At 42.4% G+C, this 11815-nt stretch overlaps 1 protein-coding gene across 1 annotated transcript; it reads right to left on the reverse strand.

Annotated features, from left to right (window-relative positions):
- Positions 1-239: 239 nt before the first annotated feature.
- cahz (carbonic anhydrase) lies at positions 240-9870 on the reverse strand. The gene is made up of 7 exons (XM_085804206.1): positions 9719-9870; positions 8449-8646; positions 6435-6553; positions 5351-5443; positions 5126-5188; positions 4795-4950; positions 240-538 (listed from the first exon to the last, which is right to left on the reverse strand). The coding sequence occupies exons 1-7, from the start codon at positions 9750-9752 to the stop codon at positions 419-421; spliced, it is 783 nt and encodes a 260-aa protein (XP_085660332.1). The 5' UTR covers positions 9753-9870; the 3' UTR covers positions 240-418.
- Positions 9871-11815: the final 1945 nt, after the last annotated feature.

An 11815-nucleotide genomic window follows, 5' to 3' on the forward strand; every position in this document is an offset into this window, starting at 1 on the left:
ATGTTTCTGTTGTATGTAGCAAACATCATCCAATAACATCTGCCTGTTTAAGACTTTTCAATCACCCTAAACCGAAATAAATGACACTCCTGCAAACACAAACATAACTTCAGCTTTTAAAATATTTGAAATTATATTTTAGACAATTTGCCTCTGATAAGGCTGACTGTCTCATGATACCTGCATCAACATCATTAGGGTTCTATCTGCACTAATGGGACATATTATGTTATAGTGTCAAAGCTTCAGTTATTTAATTCAAGATACATCCAGGTAGTCTATGTCACAGAACATGTAAATTGATGTTGTTGAGGCTGGAAATTATTATTAAGTAAAGGCTGCATGTGGGGGAATAAGGTTTGGGAAAGGAGGGACGAGTAAGCAAAAGGGTGAGGGCACCATGAAGGTGAAGCATGGTTTATTTGAAGGAGGCGCGGACCCGACGGCCCTTCAGAGGCTGAGGAGGTCTGTAGTTGTCCACCATGCAGCATTCAGCTTCTCCGTCTCCGGTGAACAGGAGGCTGCGGAACTTGGCCATCTAACGAGAGAGGAGACACAAGGAAGGAGGGAGTAATTGGTTAAGGGCAAACTTCAAATGAATGCAATGTTCTCCTTTCAGATCTATCTCCACACCTTTACCTAAAGCTGTCAATTGACCCCTGACAGTTCCTGCTGGAAATGTGTATGTGTAGGGGTTAGAGATGTAGTTATCAAAAACAGATGCTTTGTATGAATGGTTGCACCTCACCATATCCCCACGCAGCATCATGCTGGAACCTCTCTTACCCATTTTCCACCAAGCTGGTTCCAGTGCTAGTTCGGAGCCAGGGCCTGATTTATGCTGCGTTCAAAACAACTCGGAAGTCCGAAAAAAAGCGCTCTGAGTTGTCAGAAATGAACTGAACGGCGTGGAACTCGGAAATTACAGGTTGGAAACTTATATAATTTATAATTTCAGAGCTCCGACTTTCCGACTTGACAACATCAAAACATGGCAGCCCACATCTTAAACGGTTAGAATTTAAAAATGTTAAGTTGTTTGTTTTTTGTTTATATTAAGCTGTGATTGTTGTATTGTGTGAAATTGTGGTCCTCATATGTAACAGAAATAATGTTTAACGGTTATCTAGGCTATAACGTTATATGTGCACTCATCTGCGGCATCTCCTCTCCTCTTCATTTGCCTCAAAAATAAACATAATTTGCTGCTGGCTGCACATATGGGTATCCATGTTTTTTCTCTTCCGAGTTCCTACAGCATGAACACAATGATGATTCCGAGTTGGGAATTCCGACTTCCAAGTTGTTTTGAACGCGGCATTAGCACAGGTTCCAATCCAGACAAGCACCAACTCATTGCTGCTCTAGAGGCCAAGAACCAATTACACCGGGGGCTGGGGGCTGGGTTAGCTAATCAACAGAACCAGCACAATGTTACGTTTGTATACTGCTATGTAATCAATGCAAGCATAGTTGAAGCTACAGGGTGACCAAACGTCCTCTTTTGCCCGGACATGTCCGCTTTTCACGTCCGGTCCAGGGCGTCCAGAGGGGTTTATGAAGTCATGAATATGTCCAGTATTCATTGTTTTTCACAGGACTGTGGACCCTGACGCCCGAGTTTACCTGTGATCTACCTGTTGACCCTTAGAAAAGCCACTCGTGATCATTTAGTTATCCTTGCAGAGGTCGATGGTTGATGGTCTATGATTAAAACCAGACATCCTCGCCCATTGGGTTGGTCGGCCCGGCCCGTTTAGAACTCAAATGTAGGTCCCCCATACAAACGTCCTGTATTTCCTGGTCTTTGTACACTGAAGAAGACTGCTACTGTCGAAACGTTTGTACCTGACCACCTGTTCCATTAAAGCTACCTAAAGGACATTCTGTGAGTGCTGACCCTTCAACTTCTTCTATGCCTACTTTCTACTTCCAACTTTATCGGCAACCATATATGAGGCATCTTTGTGTAAACTCCTAGTATCATTTAAGTATCTCGAGCTGGAGCCGAGTGTCCTCTTTTTTGGAAATCAAAATATTGTCACCCTAAGCTAGAGGCCATGGCTATCAACGGCTAACGTCCATTAGTCGCCATTCGCTGCGATTTTCCGACTCTGCAAAGACAGGAGCAGTCTGCTCCTCTATTGTCGTTGTTGTGCTTCTAGTATTACAATATTACACATTGACATTTTACACATTTGAACATCCATCACCTTGCCAACCAATCACAACCTGGATATAGAATAATTTCTAAAACGCAAATTCAACACAGCATGCACACTGCACTGTATGTTGCATAGGAACCAGAACGATGAGGTTCCCATGGGCTCCTGTATCCTCATCTGAATACAGCAGCTCAGCTGAGCAGCTGCTACCTGGCTCCTGGTAGAGCAGCAGTAAGTGGACTTTAATACAGTCAGCTTGTTCACTTGCTCCACTTAATCTTCAGCCCAGTGCTGTGCAGTGCAGCCACCTCACACCCTCCTGCCACAGTGGTTATCTCTCATGTGCACATGGTGGTGCACCACACACACACAGCCTCCACACATGTTGCTCGGAGCATTACTGAAACAGTCTGCTGGAACCAAGATTCACTGTGTGTGTGTGTGTGTGTGTGTGTGTGTGTGTGTGTGTGTGTGTGTGTGTGTGTGTGTGTGTGTGTGTGTGTGTGTGTGTGTGTGTGTGTGTAAAATAAGTCCAGCAGCATTGTGGCATAAACAACAACTCTTCTGGGAGCCATTTAGCCTTTAGCTGGCTGCTGAACATGGATTTCATTTCCCTCAGCAGCAGGCTCAGTCCGGAGTGCTTACAGCTCTCTGTCACAGCTCTCTGTAATGAGGTGTTACACTCTACTTCAGTGCATTCTGTTTTGTCTACATAAGAGAAAAGCATGTTACAGTTACAGTATGCATCCACGTTTTTTTTAAAGAATGAAAACTGAGCTTTTAAAGCCGATCACCTGCTCTGTGTGGGTTTTACAGTATGTCACATGGTTGTACAGTGTGCAGCGTTAACCTTCGTCTTGTGTCAGCTTTCTGCTACCATCTCTTGTGTTAGGGTCGGTTTTGACCCGTGTCTGACTGTAAATCAGCTGTAGAATAAACTAATAACATATTTTTTCATCTAATTTGTTTCTCATCTCTTGTTTACATTGATAAGCTTCCTTATAAATGAAAATATTGGTTTTAACCTGGGCCTTTTTTGTCACTATACCCCTTGACTTCAATGTAACCTTCCTCTTGTCAGCTTTCTGCTACCATCTATGGTGTTAGGGTCGGTTCTGACCTGAGTCTTAAATCAGCTGTAAAACACACTAAAAACAATTATTAATCATCCCATTTGTTTCTCATCTCTTGGTTACGCTGTTAGGCTCCTTATCCATGAAAAGGTTGGTTTTGCATTTATGATTTCAGTTTTAACTCTCATTAATGTTCTTACCGTTATCACCAGGTCAAAACCCACCGGAACAACCCAAATGTCATCATTTTAACCAGAGCATTTTATAATTTTGAGAAAAAAACTGTTTTGTTTTAAAGTCAAAAATCCTTGATGCAATAAACAAATATATGGGGTACTTTTATCCATAAAAACCTAAAAAACAGGTCAGTGGCGACCTGAACACAAGAGGAAGGTTAAGTATGTAAAGAGATAGAATGCAAACTGCCCAGTGGAGATACAGTCAGTTAAGTAATCTAAATGAAACACCAGGCTCGGCTCAGACCCGCCCTGCACCAAAGCGTGATATGATATCTTTCACTCTGACCTTCACTATGTTCGGAACAACGGGCTCTATCAAAGACTGACTGAGCTGATGTCAAATCAAAGTCTAGAGTGTGTAAGAATTATTTAAAACTCAAGAGGCCGCCTCACACTCCTCACATTTGATTTAGTCTTTTGAAGCTCAACACTTTGTGCAGCAGTCTCAAACTGTGACCAGAGGCCTGGCCTGAAGCAGCCTGTCCAGCCACAGAGCAGCAGGTACGGCTGCCAAGAAAATGTCCTTACTTAGGACGGCCACAAATACGCACAGGCTGCTGTGTGCACATGAATTCGCACACATAGACTCATTCAGTTTATGACCTCCCCTAGCTATATTTACATTATATATAGTTTGTAATCCAGCTGTGGCTTTGCTTTGTTGTTATGTTTGCCTCTTGAACCAAATTTCAGTCCTACATCGACATGACTTTCTGCAAGTCATGTCAAGTTATATTCACATTCAAAGGTCTGTGATATTCTTGATTTTAAAGGGCTAATGTCATATAAAGTTAGATGTCCATGTGTAGTGTGATTATAAAACAGGTTAAGGTTCTAGACTGTTAAAGTGTCACTGCTCAGTGCACAGAGGAATGAACACAGCCTGTGTTTTATTATCATATGTATAAACTGAGCCTTAAAACAAGCCGTCAGGACTTCCTGTGACTTTGTGATGTCACAACAAAGCAGTGTCCTCAACCATGCCCCAGCGCTGCTCACCTGGACCCACTGTCCAGACTTCCACAATTTGTTTTCTCTGAGGTTTTACCTGAAATCTGCTATATACATATTTTTTTAGCCAATCAGAAGAGAGGCTCAGGCCTTCCTCTCCTCTGATTGGTCCACCTCACTCAGAGATGAAGAACTGCACTATGAGCCTTAAAATATAAATACAGAGCTTTAGAAATGAATAATCATGACTGTTCACATAGTTAGCCTACCTGTACACTGTAATGGGGAATTTACAGATGAACTCTTTCTATCATTAATTACCTTTATTTAAATGAAATATAAGTGAACTAAAAACACTGCACTCACCTGTGCAGGGCTAACACTGATTGGCTCCTTGAGGACAATCCAGGTGACGCTCTCCAGCAGAGGGGGTGTGGTCAGAGAGCCATCGTAGGTCCAAAAATCCAGAGATCCAGGGAGAAGAGTCTTTGCGTCGAAGTTGTCAAAGGTGGACTGCTTTCCCTGCAGATGTGATAAGTGGAAGGACAGAAGAGAGGAAGTGAGGAGGAGAGGAAGGAAGGAAAGATCACGCCTCTGAAGGTTCTCCAACCCTGATGAATAACTTTCAGAGACACTGTGAGAACTTTTGCATTTAGCATAGGTGTGTTGATGTTGGTGAGTTGTGGGGCAGTTTTACCTTGGTCTTAATGGCATCCAGGGCATCCAGAACCTTCTGAAGTCTGGGGTTGGCAGCACCAATCTGGACACACACACACACACACACACACACACACACACACACACACACACACACACACACACACACACACACACACACACACACACACATAATGTAATTTGAGTTACATAAGCTCCTTCCCACCTACCGTCTGCAGTGAAGTGAGAAGTGAGAGTGACTCACCTTGAGGAAGACCCCGACCACAGCGAGTCCATCAGGCTGGCTGGCTGCCTCTCCAAAACTGGGATACTTAGTGTTCCAGTGCACCAGGTGGAGCTAACAGGGAAAACACAGACTGACTTCAGTGTGTTGTCTTGCAACCACAACTTTGTTTCAGCATCGAGGCCTTGAACTGTTATGTGACCATGAGTTTTTAAGCCTCTATTGTGTTCATCATAGCTTTAAAAGTGAGATAAATAGGAGGACAGCCTGGCCCTGCAGGCATCCACTGTGAACTGCATTGGCAGTTTCCATACGTCAACAAAACACATTTGTGAATGTGCTGTTGTTTCCACAAAGTGAAATTAGTTCAATAAAGCTGCAATTTCTCTTCTCTCAATATCATTCTAATGGACAGATAATCTAATCTCTAATGGGCAGGTTGCCCACATCTATCTCCCTGTTGAAACTCAATGTGGAAAATAAAATGTTTTCCATTTCGATATCAATTAGTCTGAAAATCCACCTCATGTTTTTGTGACCATTGACAGGTTTTTTTTTTGTTTTTTTTTTAAGTCACATTTCCATTTCTGTCCAGACTTTACAGTTGCACTGATGACATCAAAATGAAGGCATGGCTGAAACATAAAAATATTTTGTACAAATAAGCTGATATAGTAGAGCAACATGTTGACAGTGTGTCGTGGTGATCTCTGGCAGGGATGCAGGACTTCTTTTTATAATTTTGGAAAAATGTAAAAGTGATGATGATGTGATTTTGAGTTTTAAAAAAAACAAAAAAAACACACACACACACAAAGAAGTTCCTTTACACCTGGGGAATATAAATGCATCACCTAATTTTGTTCATATTTCAATTAATTTCATAGCCCCAGTTCTGCATTCATGTCTTTGTTTATTGACCTCAAACAGTCACAATTGATAAACTTGACTGAAAGTCACTGGGTTTGACTTACTGCTGTTCCTAACTGTAGAACTGTGTAAAAAATGTGTATGTGAAGAAGTACCAAGCATCCTGCCCCCTACAGCATCATCACAGAGGCTGTGTTACTGTGTGTGGCTGCTAGGAGCTTCTGTGGATCAGTACCTCACAGGGGAACTTGATGCCGTTGACAGTGTGCTCAGAGCCTCTGTCGTCACTGGCTCCCCAGTGGAAATGAAACTGTTTCAGACGATAAATTCCAGCAATAGGTCCTCCGGTCAGAGCTGCTCACGAGAACACAACACAGCACAGAGTCAGGAAAACACACGCAATATCAACACCCGAAGAAATCCATTCTTGTTAGTAACCTGCACATCAGCAAACAGTCTCTTGTATTATTCCATCTGTTTTTAATTAGTGCAGTCCTTCAGGTATCACTTTACAATAAGGGTCCATTAATTAACGTTAATTAGTACATTATTAAGCATTAATATATAAACGAATGTGTTAATTAAAGCAGAAGTAAGTGGTCCGGTCGTTTTCGCTAATGCTGCGTTCCAGGCAGGCTTTTGAAATCGTAAATTACAGCTTCAAGTCACAACTTACGACTTTGTAGCGTTTCAGGCAACCCACTCGTGTTTTTCCGACCTGTTTTACCTGTGAAAGTCACTATAACGGCCACTCGTAACTTCCGACCGGTGAACTCGTACCAGATCGAACTGGTACCACTTCACGGTCGGAAAAATACGAGTTTCCTTGAACGCACCATAACAGTCCTCGTCCCTACGTCGCCACATTCACGGCGTTCCTTGGCTGCACACACAGCCCTGCATGCCGTTCTCTCTCCTCATTGGATAAAAACTGTAGGATACGATAAATGTTTTCTCCTCGACTCAGAGCAGAGCAGAGGGACTGACAGACCCGTGTTTCAGTCCAAACACTCTATGTAAGTGATTGCTGTCGGAAGATATAACTATTTAAGACTTATATTAACACAAATATATCACTTACTTCTGCTTTAATGCTGAGTAATGCATACATAATGATAACTAATTTCATTATTCAACTTTTAAATGTATTAACTACCTTTGAGTAGTGAACATTAATAAACTGCTTACTAATAGGCTACAATAATTAATGTGTTTCCTAATCCTAAGTAATACATAATAATGATTGTTAATATATTAATTAATGCTTAATAATGTACTAACTAACGTTAAATAAGGGACCCTTATTGTAAAGTGTTACCAAATTTTTTTAAATTGAAATCCTTTGTCATTGATAAAAGTCATGCAGATTTTTTTCCGCTCTGTGTTGTGCACTGATGCATAAATGTTTAAATAAACAGTGCAGGTGCAGTGGGGAGAGGTGGTGCAGCTGAGGTGACCTCCAGATAATGAAACAAGGTTGACAAGGGTTAACTGAATGTGACATCATCACACGCTCTTATCTGCTACAGTGCATGCAGCGCGGGGTGGGAGAGGTGGAGGGGTGGAGGGAAGAGCAGGGCGGCAAGATAAAGTTAAACGGAAACGTCCATGTACAGTTTGGGTCCTCTAAGCACTTTTTGCTTCTTTGGGGTTCCCTTGCATGTACATCTGTTGCAACTGCTCATGTGTAACATATTTTTCTTTCTCAAGTACATGAATAAAATATCTGAATCTGAATCTGATGTACAGTTTGTCTGGTTTGATATATTATATTAAAGGGATAGTAGCATTTTTTTTTAAGTGGGGTTGTATGATCTACAAATAGCCCCTAACTACATTAATTGCAGTAGAAGACTCTCTGCACTCCTCTCCTTAGCAACTGCTGATCGGACGGGCGCTAACCCTGGGCGGAGGGATATGTGAGTTGGTTAGGTCCAAATAAAAACTGCGTTTTTCATGCACTTTGAAGGGCTGGAAAAATTTTTATTATAGCGAACAATGGAACTGTGTATTTTTTTTTTCAGGTAAAACCTCTTTTAGGCTGCAAAAATAGGCCGTTTCTTTGGGTCTGTTCACAACACTGTAAGTTGTAAATCTCTGGGCAGGGCTATGGGCTGGCGTTGCTAATGGGAGGAGTGCAGAGAGTCTTCTACTGCAATTAAAGTACTTAGGGGCTATTTGTAGATCATACAACCCCACTTTAAAAAATGCTACTATCCCTTTAACACTGGGATCTGATCTGTGCTTACTGGAGGTGTCCCCATCGTCCACAAAGTCCACCTGGAACGAGTGTCCATTGTTCAGGATGCCCTTGGCGTTGGAAGGGTCGTACTTGAGCTTCAGAGCCTTCAGGGTCGAGTCGAACTGGGCCTCCTTGGGGATGACATCGATGGGGGACTGCCGGGGCCCGTCGGCCACAGGGTAGTCCTTCGCCCATTTGTCAGGTCCTACAAATAAAAGTTCAGATAATATGTGTTAATATAATAAAGGCTGGGTGATCAATCAATCAATCAGGCATTATTTGTATAGCACTTTTCATGCCCGCAGCAGCTCAAAGTGCTTTGAACATAGGGGACACATTTAGGAAGACATATACATTGACATATACACAAAAGAATTATAGCACTCTATTACACTCAATCATTTGCAATGGGGAAAACACTAGAGAGTAGATAAAATGTGTAATGGGATAAAATAAAATAAGAATGAATTAATTAAAATAGAATTAAATAGGTAAAGTTAAATAGATAATATGTATAAGGTATAGATTGATCAAGGGGATAGAGAGATACTGCAATTAAGACAATAACTAGTTTTATATAACGATAAAAATAATAAAATTCAGTTAAAAGCCAGACTAAAAATTTAGGTCTTCAGTTTTCTTTTAAAAATGCCCAGATTCTCTGCTCTCCTTGTTAGGTATTCAGGCAGTCTGATGATCCATAGGCGTGGGCCGTAGTGATAAAATGAGGCCTCACCATCCATGTTTTGTTTGATCACACAGATCCATGTTTACGGTCACACAGTTGAAAGAAAAAATAAGAAATGCAAAATGAGTTTATGAAAATTTAAATAGGAAAAGAATATCAGACAAATGCACTTGATGGATGAACTGATAGAATTTTAGAATTTATGTTTAACTTGTTTTTTAAAAAATCCACTGCTTGTTTTTATTTTTTTTCAAATGCATTTAATCTTAATTGTGTGTAATGCATCCATAACCAAACGTGGATGATGATTGAAATTAAACGAATAAACAGTCGTGGCTGCGCAGTAGTGAAAACTGCAGAAGTGCAAAAGTTTCTTCTGTATGTAAAAGCTGCAGAAAAGCAGACAACAGATCCTGCTGTATGTTTAACTACTCGCCCTGCTGTCAACTTCTACCTGTTGTTATGGCAATGTCAGTAATGAACTTCGTGAAAATGGTGTGGAGGTGGTGTGAATCTGATGCTGCAGCGTAAACCTGTTACACAGAAACCTGAATCACTCAGACCGGGCTGGATGCTGCAGGATACTCACCGTTAGTCGGTCCGTATCCCCATCCGTGAGACATGGCTGCTTTGCTGCTTGCTTGCGAACACAAAGGTGTAGAATCCGAATCAGCGCGAGTGGAACTGGAGAGAGAGGCAGAGGAGGCACACGATGAAGATGTGGTGACAGACACCCGCCGGGGGCCTTATATAGGTCCTCCGGTCGGTGGGCTTGGCCAGCCGGTCCTGCAGCGGGCCGGGCAATCAGGCGAGCTGTGCAGCCATCCAGAGATGTGATGGTGGCGTCCTCCTCTCCTCTCCTCTCCTCTCCTCTCCTCTCCTCTCCTCTCCTCTCCTCTGTATCCCGAGCAGACCGCTAAAGAGATGCGACTGTGGGTTTTTTTTTTCTTTTTATCCTCCACTCTCTCCTCTACCGGCGGAGAGATGGATTAGTGTCTGATGCGCGCACATCATCCACACGCATCCATCATCACATGCACCCTGACAGCCAGCGCCGCTGCTGTTGGCGGTGTTCTGTTCCGGGATCGGGATTTTGGTGCAGCAGCGCTGACAGGATTTTTTTTTTCTTTCTTTCTTTTTCTTTTTTTTTTTGTCCGAGCATCCTGAAGTGGATGTTTCCCTCTCCATCACCTGTCTCCATCCTTCAGCGATCTCAGCCATTGTGGGTTCTTCCTGCGGTGTGCTGCCTCATGAAGGTTGCATGGGATGTGCATGCCTGTGGTACTCTGCAGGGCCGTACCGAACCTCCGTGGGTTCCTAGGAGTCCAACTCCCCCACCCCACCCCCCCAACCGCCAACCCCCACTGTCAGTAGATTATTAGACCTATGGCCTCCATGTTTTGATGTACAGTAAACACAACAATCCCCCCCTTGTTTTAGTTGGTTGTCACGCGTGTGTGCGCACACACACACACACACACACACACACACACACACACCTGCAGGAGTCCAGTCCACCGATGGTTTCTCTGATGTCTGAGGTGAACAAGCTTCATAAATACATAGAACCTGCATATTTCATTTCATAAATAAGAAATATTAAGCACCATTTAGTCATCATTATTCTCTCTCCTTCAGCCGTTCTTTGAGTCACTTGAAAATCTCCTCTTTTTAACCACATCTGAAAAACAAAAACAGATCTGGAAGTAAAGGTCAGTCCCCCATTGGAGTCATGGCTGAACCTCAGTTATCATACTGATAATAAACATGTATCATAATACATCCATGACATGTATCAACAGCAGTTTGCCTACAGTATGGGTCATAGTGTTGTTTTTTGCTGTTGTTGTTTTTTCATTTTCTTTAACTCAGATTCATTGGAAAACAGTATTATTCTGGTCTTTTATTAACTAGGACTCCAGGCTGCTTTTCCATCTCAACTTTCTCTCCACCAACTTTCCAGTGCTGCAGTTTCTCTCCACCACACATCAGTGAGCTGCTGAGCTCTCACAGGACCACGGGGCCTCCCAGCTCATCAGGCTTCTGGTCGTACCCTGCTCTGAACACAAGAGTAAAGAAAAACCAACAACTGTCTAGAACCTGTAGAGTCTCACAGGCATTTCACTGATTATTCATTTCATCCGTGTCTAATATCAAATACCCACTGAAGTCACATTACTCACCAGTGGTCCAGTTTTATTTTAGTTATATCTTGGCTTCAAGTCTATGTCTGAAGGGAACTTTACTGAATGATCTTCATCTGGGGAATGTGTCTGATGATGACTACACTGCAGTAAATGGACCTTACTGCATTATTTGCTGCCATCTTGTGGCATAAGAAGAGACAGCAGTGATACACACAGGAGAGACCGAGAGAGAGAGAAAGGTCCACTTACTCCCTTTTTCAGACCTTTCACCCACAACAGTCTTCCTCCAGAGCAAATGGTTCTACATTCAAATACGTTATCTAATGTCATATGGCTCCCTGATTGAGTCCCTGAGTCATCTTGTGCTTCGTGTGCCACGACCTTTGACCCCTGAGTTCACAGATCACTGTTTATGTTAATTTTGGTGTTACACTATAGTGACAGTAAAACACTGTTGTTTTCTTCACATGGTGTCAGTAATAACACGCTGCTGCTGGTTGAGACCTGCAGGACATCATGTCTGAGGAACCATTTTCTTA

This window comes from Trachurus japonicus, chromosome 17 (genome assembly GCF_045865225.1).
Source record: "Trachurus japonicus isolate A0001 chromosome 17, Traja_1.0".
Lineage (NCBI taxonomy): Eukaryota > Metazoa > Chordata > Actinopteri > Carangiformes > Carangidae > Trachurus > Trachurus japonicus.

What these genes read in the sequence shown, in the direction of transcription:
- cahz (XM_085804206.1), bottom strand. Translation starts at nt 9,752, where the DNA reads ATGTCTCACGGATGGGGATACGGACCGACTAACG. An exon ending in TGGATGCCATTAAGACCAAG is followed by an intron (nt 4,951 to 5,125) that starts GTAAAACTGCCC and finishes TCACATCTGCAG; the next exon opens with GGAAAGCAGTCCACCTTTGA. An exon ending in TCAGTGTTAGCCCTGCACAG is followed by an intron (nt 539 to 4,794) that starts GTGAGTGCAGTG and finishes CTCTCTCGTTAG; the next exon opens with ATGGCCAAGTTCCGCAGCCT.